The 13,911-nt window shown below is 43.4% G+C and overlaps 1 protein-coding gene and 1 non-coding gene across 2 annotated transcripts; both read right to left on the bottom strand.

The window, feature by feature from the left end:
- Positions 1–2,085: 2,085 nt before the first annotated feature.
- trnap-cgg (transfer RNA proline (anticodon CGG)) lies at positions 2,086–2,157 on the bottom strand. The gene has a single exon. It is a non-coding gene; the product is annotated as a tRNA-Pro (tRNA).
- A 2,628-nt stretch (positions 2,158–4,785) lies between these two features.
- On the bottom strand, positions 4,786–13,911 carry nptxrb (neuronal pentraxin receptor b). The gene is made up of 6 exons (XM_026171794.1): positions 13,702–13,911; positions 12,713–13,504; positions 9,082–9,478; positions 7,913–8,154; positions 6,776–6,955; positions 4,786–6,033 (listed from the first exon to the last, which is right to left on the bottom strand). Exons 2-6 carry the CDS (start codon positions 13,439–13,441, stop codon positions 5,788–5,790), a joined length of 1,794 nt encoding a protein of 597 aa, XP_026027579.1. The 5' UTR covers positions 13,442–13,504; positions 13,702–13,911; the 3' UTR covers positions 4,786–5,787.

Below are 13,911 nucleotides of genomic sequence, written 5' to 3'. Positions count from 1 at the left end.
CCTGGGGTTCAGTATCTTCCCCAAGGATATAGTACTTGACATGCCAGGGATCGAACCATGAATCTTCTGCTCCATCTCCTTAGCTACAGCTACCCTCCTCAGCTGTTTCACACTTCAATCACATGTGAAACAGCTTCAAAAATACACTGAGTGGCAGAAAGCAAGCACTGCATACCCAGGTGAGAAAATCACAAAAAAGGTGCCAGAGGGCTGGTGGGTACGCTGAAATGAGAATGTCAAAGTAAAGGAAAGAAGGAGATGTTTTTGACAAATGGTGTGTTGAAACTATGTCAAGAGAAAAGCTGGTGATATAAAGACCTTGAGGAAATTATTTATCACAAGGGGAAAACACACTGTAAATATTTTATGTTAAGTATGAGATGAGGCCAAGAAAAAGAAAGTAAAAGTAGTTTGGATAGTGGAGCCTAGGTTTTTAAAGCAAAGCAAGTAAAGGTGAATAACTACTTAATTGTACAATTATGAGAGGATCTGTAAGAGCTGCGTGACTGCAGGGCTCATGACAATGAAGCCATGAGTTGCAGTGACAATAAAATCCATCTGTAATCTTTTTTTTTTCTGTAGTCACGAGAAAGACTGGCGCTCGCCTCCCTGCCAAGTCTGTCCTGAATGAAATGAGAAAAAAAAATGTGCAGAAAGATTCTGAGAGGCTGTAAGATTAAATGTAAAAACTCGTGTTAGACTTGTCGCTGGTTGGTAGTGTGTCACATAAGGTTTTTCATAATAAAATGCCGCCCTTACACAGAGGTAATAAGGTATCTATAATTCAACAGCTGGGGAAGCAGACTGTTGGGGAGAGGAAAGGAACGCTCCATGTGACTCTGCTAACAAGCTGTGACAGAGGCGCCATCAACAGAAAGATGGAGCCAAGAATCAGAAATTAACAATGAAAAACAATATTTGCTGCTTAGATGATTCATCTGAGTGATTGACTAATTATCCATCTGAGTGATTGGCTGATGACTCTCGAAATATGTCCTTAAATCTCCATGTCGAGGAGCCAGCATCAGCACAAATGTGGCAAAAAGTGTGTTCAGACAGAAAGAGAAGCAATTTTTCCCTGTCTTGTTCTCACAGATTTGGCTGGTTGTGCTTGTTTGTCTCAAATGGCCATGGTTTGATGTTGAAAACCAAACATCCCACAATAATCCATCCACAGGAAACTATTGTGCGTCTGATATGGGGGCTTTTGCCCCCATCCTCTCTTTTTCATTCTCTTCTCTAGTTTCCCCTCATGGTATATGGCACTTTTCTATTCTAACTGAGCACTTTTTTTATATACAACTCACCTCATTCATTTTTTTTTTAATGTAAGTAGTTTCTATTTAACATTGACACAAATCCATACTCTGGTGTAACTTGGGGTTAGACAAGGGTCGAACCACCAACCTTCTGGTTAGCAGGCAGCCTGCTTTAAACTCCTGAGCCACAGCCACCCAACTGTCAGGATGGACGGCTGCCTCTTTCTGATCCGAGAGTTTTTCTTGTCAAAAGGGAGTTTTTTCCTTCCCACAGTCACAAAGTTTAGTTATTAGGGTTTTCTTCAGAAGACTGTGGGGTCTTTACCTTACAGTATAAATGACCTTGAGGTGACTGTTATTGGAAATTGGTGCTATGTAAATAAATCTGAATTGAAAATGAATTGCTCGCTCCAAAAAATCAACTCAGCTTTATAGCAGAAGCAGGTTTATTCAGCCTGGTGCAAAAAATTGTGTTGTTTTTTTCATTTCCTCCTTCGCAACAGCTGTACAGGGAGTAGCCTTTTATATAACATGCTAATTTAAACTCTAATTAGGAATTATTGACATGTGGCATGTGGGTGTTGTTGAGCCTTGTTCACGTTCTTGTTCATATTCAGCTGTGGGCATACATGGTACCAAACATGGACGTAGCCTCTGTGTCTGAAAAATTAGGCCAATGCAGAAGTGCCATGAGATGGCAATAACTGCAGTTGCAAAAAGATTAGTTGTTATTAGAAACTTTAATAAAAACCACTTCTTTAACCATTTTCCCTGCTTTTTTTTTTTCTTTATTCCCTTGGAACTTTTTAGAGCAAAGCAACAAGTGGGGCTCGTCCGGGATTTGAACCCGGGACCTCTCGCACCCGAAGCGAGAATCATACCCCTAGACCAACGAGCCACTGATGAGTCACCAATGGCATAAAAGATTGGTGTACCTACATCGCTTGTTGAACCTACAGAGACCTGTTTAGCTTCTAAGTAGCCTACCTATTAGCTTAATTTAATCATCTTTAATGATCCATTGTTAGCGTCTCTGTTAAAATCATGGAAAAAAAGGATGTACCTTAGTAACGAAGCTAACCAATGGTTAGTGGTTAGTTGGTCTATCCTTTTGTCCTCTAATTTCTGGCTTTGAAAAAAAAAACAATATGCACAGCCAGAATAAACTCAAGGGTTGAAAACATTACTTGATGTGTTGATTTTTTACAGTCTATCCTTGAAGCCACAAAGGTCAGCTTCCTATTACCAAAGGTATCTAGCCACCATTCGTTTCTGCATGAAAATCTTACTGTGACCCACACAGTTGTTGATTTTTCAGTCTAGAGTGGCAGAAGCCAGTTTATCTCTAAAGCTTTCTTTCCTGCCTCCCATAGATTATTAATATCTTCTTGGGAAACAGATCATAGATATCTTTTATTTCTTCTTCTTTGGCATCAAACACAGTGAGAACCTCGAGGGGATTCTTCTAACCAAACTCTCCCCTTTCAAAAAAAAAAAATGAATTTAGACAGATAAAAGGAAACTTACTTAAATTACAGCTAAATTTGGTGTTTTAGAGATAAAAGTATAGAGAGTGTAGACATAAATTGCTGGTCATCAGACTGTAAAGGTTGGGTTTTGAGGAAGTCACAGGAAACCAGCTGAAGTGAGATTGAGAACTTTAATGAAGTGTTGTGCAGTTGGAGGTTAGACTTGAGCTCACAGCTAAGATGAACCGATCGCCAAGAAATGTGGTGTGTGGGCAGATGAGCAGTCACGAATCATCATGATCTTCGTTAAATTTATGAGTAATCTATTATGTCTACATCAGCGGTCAGGATTTCTGTGGAGTGTCTTTGCTGAGTACTGCCTCCATGTAAAAGACACACACGTGCCATCTGACAGCAAATACGCTGTTAATCCAGTCTGGCACACAACAAAAAGAGCTTAAAGCCTTTTCTTAGTGTGTGATTATGTATAAAGGCTTGCATGCTGAGTGCAATTGTTTAGTTGAAGTGTAATCCGGATGGCTTGGCAAGTCTGAAGGAATCAGCCACTCAAACCCAGCACACACATCCCACACTTTCTTCTTTTCTTTCTTTTTGCTTTTGTTTTTTTGACGTCATGTTAAAAAGCTACGACTCCAGAACTGTTGTCATAACCACTTTATTAGTTTTTATCCACCTATTTCACAATACCAAAGAAGATCCATGAAGATGCAGATAAGGACAAGCGCAACACTGTCACAGCCATCAACGACCAAACAAAACCGAGAGAGAGAAACAGAAGAAAGAGACGACGAAGAAGAAAACTCTAAAAAAAAAACTCTGACCATTCTGTGGGCACGAGAGCCCTGGCAGGCACTTTACAACAGGGTGTCAAATTGTTTGCGGGAATGATGGATTGAGGTAATAAGTGAACAGAAGCACTGAGTGTATCTTAACCACAGTTCATTTCGCTGCACAGTGTTGACTGGATACATTTTTTAGCGTAGCTGGACGAAGCGAGAATTAAACCCTCGGCCCTCACAGTGCATCTGGTTTGCTCTTCCCTCCTCTATTTCCTGTGATGTCCGCCTCGCATATCCGCCTCAACTCCATGCAGGCCATTAAGCGCATCCATCTCAAGCTGACTATGAAAGATTCAAATCAAATGCCAGACATCAGAGGAATACAGCCATGTGACTTTACAGATTCGCCGCAAAAAAACCCCCAAAACAAAACACAGAGCATCACAGTTTAGTTAACTGTCTGTGAAGGTTCTCAGTCATCCAGGTCATCGTAGTCTAAGGAGCTTAGAAACAAAACGCCTGGACTTCTTTAAGGTTCTTTAAGGTTCTGAGCTCATCGTCTGGGAAGGCCCACTCACATCCTGGGCCATCAGACCTCAAATCACATGATGGGGTGGGGCTAGGTTTCACAATGAGCTCACCTGAAACCTTGGCTAATTGTGACCTACACCCATTTTCACACCTTGGCTCATGTGATTAGGTAGAGGATCATTAGGGGGTCCATTGTCCCTCTTGGGGGACACTCCCACAGAGCTTAAATCTGGGACACTCCACCGTTTGACCCTAAAACTGAAGAAGCTTCTCAGATGAGAAGTGAAATGTCTTCAAGCAAGTTAAATTAATTATTTAAGTAAAAAAAGTCCCGTACGATCAACTTTGGAAAAAATGTGCTCAAAACCAAGCAACTTAAAACAAGGGAAATATATATATATATATCCTTCATTAAATGTAAAAAACGGGACTCAAATGCTTCCATGGTGCATAACTATCAATAAAAAATGCCAACAATCTAATGTAATCTAAAGGCTTAATGATTTTACTATCTATTTGTTTGGCTTGTAGTTCTTCAGGTTACTTAAAAGGTGGCAGTAGTTTGACTTTACTGTCGCTCAGTGGAAGCACAGTCTTCCCTTCAGGTTGTGTTTTCTGCACAGAGCCAGCTGTTAAGTACAAAATGGCCATCATGGAATCAGTCCACCTCATGCCCTCCCCCTCAGTCTGTGAGGATTTAATAAAAACATGTGTAGAGTGGGGCAGTGTGGAATACGTACACTGTAATTTTCACCAAAAAAAACAAAACAAAACATTTACATTTCATCTGATTTACATTCAGTGATACCACAGTTATATCGTAATACCAGTTCTCTTAGTGGTGCTTAGTTAGACATGACGTTTTATTTCAGGGGTCGGCTGAGAGCGCTGTTTTATCTAAGCTGCAAACAATAAGAAAAGAAAAACGCTGCAACTTCACTTTGCTGGGCTGTGAGATGCACGAGAGGCTACAGCAGGCATGGGGCGGGGAGGAGCAGACTGATACAGAGCAACATTAGCAGAAGTACATTACACATTATACATTTATAAGTCCACTGGTTTACCGAATCGTGGTATGCAATATAGAAAAACCGAAAAGCACACAGACTTTACTCGACAGGATCATATACAGTTAAAAACGGACCAAACTCGGTTTCCCCATTGAGTAATAAAAATAGATATGACCACTAGAGCATGTCAGAAATCAGCTGTAGCATCATAACACAACCAGCTGGACACGGGATGAAGAAGAGATGGAATTTTGTGTCACTGTGTTGCAAAAAAACAACAATGGAGAAACCCTTAGATGTGGCATCGTTAAAGGTTCTTTCCATGACTGCACTGAAACCTGCAGGAATAATCTCGTATGGCTGACTGGCCCAAGAGATTATCATCTAAACCACAGATTCCACTCTATCAATGCAGAGTCTCCGTTTAAACACGTTCACGCCAGAGGTTGATTGACCCATGCAAGCCTTCACTAAGGTGATTCTGTGACTAAACTCACTGTATCTCACTGCAGAAGTAAACACATGAGCGTGGACACCAACACAAAGAACAGAACAGATACACCACGCTTGACAATTTAATAGTCCACTGGTAGTAAGCTTACCAACCCCCAACAAGCAAATTATACTGGATGCTCCAACTTGGATAAAAACTCTTTAGACTCTTCAATTCACTCCTAAATTGACCTCTCAAGCATGGCTGCCCTCTCCCAGTCATTCTTCACTGTTTGGGGCCAGAGGGGTTGGATCTCTGGGCGGCGTGGCACGGGTCCAGGGACTCCTTGGTGGCGCCGCCGTAGACATCTACGTCGTGGTCGGTCCAGGGCGCGATGTTGCCCAGGGCCGAGGAGCTGCAGTCGGCCACGGCGGCCACCTCGGCTGGCTTCAACACCCGGTCCCACAGGTTAAACTGAGAGAGCTCCCCGACCAGAGCCTGGGAGGCATCAAAACGTCCACCCAGTGTGTCCTTGGGTAGAAGAGATAGCACATTCAGAACTTCAACACCAGCCATTTTAAACATTATTACATTATTATTTGTGGTGGGGGGGGGAAAGGACGATTTCCATTGGAATATCGTTTGGCAGCAGTTTGCTTGACAAAGTTTTTAATTAACATTAAGTAAATAACGATTACCCACTTCTTTGGATAAATACCAAAACTATGCTTTAAATGTCAAATCAGGTAACTGGTGAAGGCACTGAGCTAAAATAAAGTTTATTCTGCAGGAAAATATTACATTTTTTCCTGATTTTGCACAAATACAATTAAAAGTATTAATTTCCCTCTTGTGTCCTGTGATTTTTCTCGATAAAATCAAGTCAACACATCTCAGCCAGCAGCAATCCATCAGCCATCCTCAGAGGAGATTAATGAAATACTTGCTCCCTCTCGAAACTATCCATCAAATTACGTCGTGCTCCATCAGTGTTTTTGTCTTTTATGCAAGGACAAAAGAGCTGCGGGATGAGCTTCGGGTTGTTCTTCTGACACCAGGGAGGGATAATGTCGCATTTCGTAACCGTTTTGTAATGTAGTTGTTTCGCTAATGAAGCAGCCAAGCGTGAGGATAAACACCATTAGGTTTCTGCCTCTTCATGTGTGAAAAGCTAATGGTGGTTCCTTAAAATAGCTCTCCTGGTTTCTCTGTGTATGTTTATCCATGGATCATTCACCTATGAATCATCCATCCATCCATGCATCCGTCTCACCTGCTCCTGTCCCAGAATGAGGACTCCCCCGGGTTTGATTGGGTGCCAGGCCGCCAGTCCCTCCCCTCGTCCCTTCATCTTCCCACCCTGGTAGGCCTTCCAAACCCCATCTCTGAGAGTCCAGCTGACACAGATGTGCTGCCACTCATCCTGTGGCAGGGACAGGGGCAGCTGCGCCACCTACAGGCCAGAGGAAACAGCGGCCGCAGTTAGAATTTCTCAAACTTGCAAACACTGAGCTCGCATTATAATTGGAACACCTTTCACCACGGTAAACCTCGACTACATTGCACTCTCTCATGGGAACTATACAGCAACTATATGAGCAATATTAAAGGAAAACACTGGCGTGGAACTGACTGTTCCTCAATAATGTATGTTTGCTGTGGATCCCGCTGCTACAAATGCAGAAAAACACAAACAGAGGGCAGGTTCTTCTTACTTTTAATTGATTTTAATCAAGGCATTTGTTCTGGACAAAGAACAATTTTAGGCAAAGTAATGTTGCAGTTTGCGACTGAATTGTGGCCATGATAAATCACAAAAAAGTCTGATTTTAATGCTCTTTTTTCCCCTCCTATCTAGTTTATACTTGTAAATTTTTAATGTGTTGTTGAAGTGCACCGTCTGTTTTAGTTTTACGTTTTCTGCATTATGGGAATACACATATTTTCTTTTTTTTGGGGGGGGGGGGGGGGGGGGGGGTGATCGATGGCTGAAGTGGGATCAACACCAGCGCACACCTGAGGCTGAGAACCAAAACCCAAACTTAATGTAGATGGTGATTCACGTACTGTTTACTCAAACGACAGCACACAGCTGTGACATTTTCAGGTTTGCTTTTTCCATCACTCTTGTAAAATTCAATAAGTCTGTGAGAATGAACATGTTTACATCGCTCACTTTAATAACAGTAAGCCATCAACTATACTCTACTGTTCTGTAAGACATCGTAATTAGTTTCCTTGCAGGCTTCTGTGCTTGAGTAATTACAAGGAAACCTTAAAGGTTATGAGATATTAATGCTTTTCCCGACAAGAACCATTAATTTTCCCATGTAAAATGTTCTGACTTGTCCCAACGTCCAGATATTAGCACAGGTACAACAGACAGGTAGGTCTGAGAAACCCTCGTTACCTTGTCGTTGATAAGCAGCTCCACGGGATTGTGGACTCCCTGTAACAGAACCAGCTCATTGGGCTGCCCCGGCACAGAGTAGGAGAAGGGGGTCCCAATGCCACCCTCTTTGGCTTTGAGCCATAGGCAGGCAGTGAAGGCATACATCTCAGTAATCTCTTTCCTGACCAGGCCGTACATGTAGTTGGTCCGCATAGGGAAGGAGATGACAAAGCCGTCAGGGAACGGTGGCTCCGTCATCGCTTTGGAGACACACATGAAGGAGATGAAGAGAAAGAAGTTAGACGCTGTAAGGCAGACCCAGAGAGAAAACAGCGAGCGATGATTGCATTAATTTATACAAGGACACTGAGGCTTCCCTTCTCACTTGTCTCTGCTAGTTTGCGCTCAAGCCCACACTCGGGCGCAGAGCGCTTGGCAAGAGCTCAGATGTTACAGTTAATGATCACCCTCTCTAACTCGAGGCCACACTGCAGCTCTTAAAGCTGAGAAGATGTAGAGGTGGTCAGAGAGGTTGGGAGAATGACAGAGTGGTGAAAAAAAAGGGGATAAATCAGCACTTTTTCCTATTAACCTTCCTCTTGGCACCTCGCAAACTCTCAATCTCACCTCTGAGCGTCCACTTCTCCCATTATCAAAGAGCGTATACTCCTTTTTCGAGAAGCTTTCACCTGCAGTAACCTTATTTCTGCTCAGAAAATCTGCAAATAAAGCCCTTCAAAACCAACGTGACACATCCAGACCTCGTTCCTGACACCCGCAAAGCAAGAATCCTTCCCATAGGTCCCCCGTGAGGATGAAGATTAAAGCAGGTAAAAGCAGCGGATGATTTCAGATATATTATTCTCTCCTTCCTTTATTTTATTTTTATTTTTAGCTCTCAGCTCTCACTTTGACATTTTCCCACTCTTAAGCACTCATTAATCATCTAATTTTAATCTAAAGCATATTCTCTGCTGCTGAGATGACCCAGTTCACCAGCAGAGCTCGTTAAACTTTCATTTCAGCCTTCTCTTGCAATGCTCTGATCTACATTCAGCTTGATGTTGCCCTTGTCTTACTACCCTTTACATCAGTTAATCTGTCCCTTCCTTCGTTCATTTAGCCAACAATGTCATGTCTTTATTTCGCCTCCTCTTTTTTTCCTTTCTTCCCACCCCCATACTCACTGTGTTCCAGCTCGGTGACACGGTGGCTGACGTTGTCGATGCCCTTGTTGATCTTCTCATGCTGGCCCTGAGTCTCCTTCCTCATGGCCTGTCTCTCCTTCTCTAGCATCTTTATCTTCCTTTCCAGCTCCCCTTCCAGGTCCTCCACCCTCCAGGTGCTCTTTCCACGCCCAGGGGGACCCTTAGCAGGAGGCCTGGAGGCAGAGGAGCCTGGGGAAGCAGGACGGCGGCCCCCTGGGGCAGACCCTGCAGATAGGGAGGAAGTAGTGCTGGAAGGCGGAGCTGGAGCCTTGCCGGTGTTACCAGCTGTGCTGCTGCCGCTGCCGCTGCTGCTGCCGCCACTATTTACGCCCACAGATGTGTCTGTGAGGTTCAAAGCAGCAGGGCCTATCTCTGCCTGTAGGAGAGAAATAAGAAACACAAGGTCTGTGTTAGCATTGATGCTAGTTATTACTGGTTAGACACATTTAGAGAACAAATTTAACAACAGCAGATTTATGACAAGGACATAAAATGATTCAGTAGGTGAGTAATGCTACAGTTCCAGTGACAGTTTGGAAGTAATATATATATATATATATATATATATATATATATATATAGATGTCACCTGTGTATTCACAAATGAAACCAGGCACACCCACACTAAATGATGTGTTTATAATATAATAAAATGAATCATAATTTGTTCCTCTATGAATATTTGAACCCACTTAACTCCATGAAGTAGTGGGATTTGAACCCACCCAGATCTAACCACCGTGTGATTTGGAGATAGTCTACAAAGGAATATGTTTCACTTTTCTCTTTGCTAAAGTAGCATTTTATGACTGATTGTAAGCATGAAACACTTTCTATATTTACTTACACTTAGTGTAGTTTTAGAGTCAGGTTGGGAGAGTGGCAGAAGGATTGTAGATTACAAACCGTGTTTTGTGTTCTCTGTTCAAAAGTAAAGTCACGCTACTATTTAACTGTTTTGGCTTATTACATGTGGCCCTTTAATGATTACTTTTCTAGAGTACAACCAATTATATATCATATCAGCCGATATCACTCACCTATTTGCTGATACTGACATATCAGCAAATAGGTTTTACAGCTGAAGATAAATGAAAAGTAAAAAAGCAACAAAGACGTGGGAGAAACACCCTTCAGCCTTGTTACTAATGTTGATGTTACATAGTTTGTCCACCAGAGGGCACTCTGCAACTTCCTTGTTAGCCAGTGTTTGGAACACCAAAAATTCATCAACCAGCTGATTTGAACAACTTGTTAAAATAACAAAAAGATTATTTTTAAAGTTCACTGTCATAAATAACTGAAAACAATAAATTTTAAGCAAATCTGTTTATGATTTGTGTTTTTTAAAAGAAATATCGATTGATATATTGGATTTCTGAATCACTAAATATCAGTATTACTCTTATATCAGTCTGGCTGAAGCCTTTTCTTAAAAGAAATGTTTTCTGTGCTTTAACATCGAGCATTTTTATCTTGGCAGCATTTTCACAGCTGCTAACCAAGAGTCAGTCTGCATGGTAATGTTAGAGCTTTTTGTTCAATGTCAAAAGGAAATGACTTTTTTGAATTTCAAGCACTGAAAGACATCCTTGTCAAACAACACAGTGGCACTGAATGCAGCCTGTCTAGACACAGAGGCATCTCCTTGTAAGCCATTTATCCTGGATGTTGCTGTACTCCTGGCTTTCCTGACCCATGATGTCTGGAAATATCCACCCCAGAATATGTGTTGTTACATGCAAAGACATATTTTCACCATGTAGGCTTTGTGCCAAAAATAATATATTTAGATATGACTCATTTGTTGTCATGAAAATTTACATTGGTAATTGTAAATGACTACAAATTTGAACATTTTATAACAAACCTGTGTTTGTTATATGTTTGTGTATATTTTTACATGGTATTTATCTAGATTAATACTTGGTTTTCTATTTAATTGTTCTCCTTTCTTTTATGTAGTTTTTTATCTTACCGAGACATCTGCTTACTGTGATATTTTAATTTATTAAGCTGTATATTTAACTACATCATTCTCAGCTTATTTGCTTTTTGGGATGAGTAAATTATAATTTACCATATTTCTTTATGGCTTTGTCGCAGCTTTATCTTTAGCACTAATCTTGCATCACCGAAGCTTCCTGTGAGCTGATTTTTTTCCACGTATGCTTAATATGATGTAATCATTTAGTTCTCCTTTGCCAAACATCTGCCCTGATCTATGTCTCAAGATCTGAATCTTTACTTTGTAATTAAATCTTTGGATTACACCCAGCCTTGCAGACAAGTCCTTTCCCAAGATTAAATGAAAAAAGCACAAGGACTCTGAGCTCCGTCCTCCTCAGAGCGTGTTGTCCAGATGTCAATGACCTCTAATCGTATTGATCACTTTCAATTTTTAATGCTGTTTATTTGCGCCTTAGGTTGGGCGTAGAGATGCCTTGAGCAATGTCAATAAATATTAATTAACTATTTTTTATGAGAGCTGAGGGTGAGAATATTGGCTAAAAGTGGAAAATGCTGTTAAAAAAGGCTGTCAGTGCAGTTCCTATTCACTGTGGGGATATTTGTGAAAAATACATGAACAGATTTAACATAATGGCAATGAGCAGAGCCCAGTGCTGTCTTTATTGCCTCTAAATATGGCTGCCATTGATGTTAGATGTAGTGGTGGTTTAAAACTGAAATGAAACTGCAGGGAAGGGGCTCGACTAATAAGGCAGCGCCATGGAGAGAGCTTTTGTAGCAGCCGGGCACTGGCAGTATTAGTAGCCTATGCAGAGCATAAGTTGAAAAAAGAAGGTGTTGGTGGAGGAGCTGTAAAGAGAGAGAGAGCTGTTAGTGTGGATGAGACGGCTTCGGGGGCGATATATAATATCAAGAGAGTTGCTGAGGCAGGACTGGATGTGGACGTCCAGGATATAAATTCTCACTGACGGAGACAACCTTGTAACTGACTGTGCTTGGAGAGCACCAGCAGTGATGCAGCAGTGTTTGTGTGTGGGTGTGTGTCTCAATCTTTGCACACACACACACACACATAAAATCTGACCCCCCTACTCCACCTCCCTCCTTCCTGTCCAGCCAGCTTCATGTTTTATTTATGTCTCCATCCTGCTGTGGGAGATGCGGTGGTACAGGGTATGAGGCAGCAGGGTGGGGGGATGCGGAGGAGCGTGAGGGCCAGCAGGTGGAAAGATTTCCCATGGGTCCGTGTGGAGCTTGCGCAAGAGATCAGGGGTGTCTGTGTCACGAGTTAGGCTACTTGTCAGAGGAAAGAGGAGCAGAAGATAAAAGAGGGAGGGGAGAATGAAAAGAGGTGTAGAGAGATAAAGACCAGAGCCCCTCTTCAGGCTCAGAGAACCAGCAGAGCTGTGGCACTTTAATCTGAATCATAAGTCAATTCTAATGGTTAGTCCTAAACCACCACAGTGGATATCAAGCTAAAATTAGGATAGATCTTGAAATGAGCCTAATTTAGACTGAATGGCACTGACTCATCTGCTAATGCATCATTCTGGTGCCTCTCCAAATCTCCCGCTGTCAAACAAAACTCAGACAGGAGGTTAATCAGCGACAAGCCCGCACTCAGCATCCCTGTGTTTACCTCCAGTTTCTCAATGCGATCCTTCAGCTCCATGATGGCCCGGGCCAGCTCCTCCACGGCCCGCGCCGTCTGCAGCTGTGCCGCGGCGGATGAGGTCACATCATCCCCGGCCATGACGCGGCGGTTCCCGCTCCAGACCCCGATGCTGCGCTCCGGGATGCTCCGCTCGTCCTCCAGGCCGCTCTCGCACTCGCTGAGCTTCCCGGTCAGCTCCCTTATGGTCCTCTGGTCCATGAGGATCTGGTCGTTCTGCTGCAGGACCATCTGCCGGAGTTCCTCCGCGGTGGTCCGCAGGTCTTCATCCCCTGTGCCGTAGAGCGGATCGTCCGCCTGCTGCTGCTGGTGGTCCCTCCGCTGCCTCAGGTCTTTAGTCTTGCACTCTCCCACCGGCACAGGAGTGCAGATGAGTCGGCTGAAGCTGAACTGCTTCGCCGGCCCTCCACCCGTCTCCTCCCCAAGGTTGAGCTCGTTCAGAGTGGGAACCTCCACGCCGATGCCGCCGAGTCCGTTTCCACCATCGTACGACTCCGCGCCGTGCAGAGCGCCCAGCGGCCCGGCGTGAGCCACCGACCCCGGCTCCAGAGGCTGGAGCAGCGACTCCGACGTCAGGGTTCCGTTATCGCTGACGAGAGCGGCGCGTTTAAACGGATAAACGCTGGCAATGATGCAGATGACCGCGCCGAGGAAGGCCAGAGTGCCCGCTCCCACGAGCACCACTGCGAACTTCATGGTGACCGTGAAGAGCAGTGATGTAGATCAGGAGTTCAGACACAAGGTGACACACACACGAGCCTGCAATAAAAAACAAATACAAATAAAAATCCTTTAAAAAATAATTTAAAAAATAAAACAAAAACAAAGACTTGTCTGGGCTTTGGAGGCTGGAACTCAGAACAGCATGTAGGAAGACTGCAGCCCGCCTCAATATAATCTCAGCCTGACGTGTCAAATAAAGTCGCCAGATCTTTCAGGCGGAATGTGACACTTACTGTAGGAGCGGGTAGATCCGGGGCTCTGCTGCTGTTGTTTCCTCACCACCCTCTGTGTGTACCTAATGTTGACGGCACCGCGCTGTCTGGAGCAGAGATGCTCCCTCTCCAGTCTCCGTGTTGCTAAGCTGCTCTCCTCCGCGCGTTACTATGGGGATCTCTCGGAGAGGAGGAGCGAGGCTGTGGGCATGCGCGGGTCAGAGCCTAGGT

Source organism: Astatotilapia calliptera, chromosome 6, assembly GCF_900246225.1.
Source record: "Astatotilapia calliptera chromosome 6, fAstCal1.2, whole genome shotgun sequence".
Taxonomy (NCBI): Eukaryota; Metazoa; Chordata; class Actinopteri; order Cichliformes; family Cichlidae; genus Astatotilapia; species Astatotilapia calliptera.
Note: the sequence above shows the minus strand (reverse complement) of the source record. Positions and strands in the feature narration are given on the sequence as shown.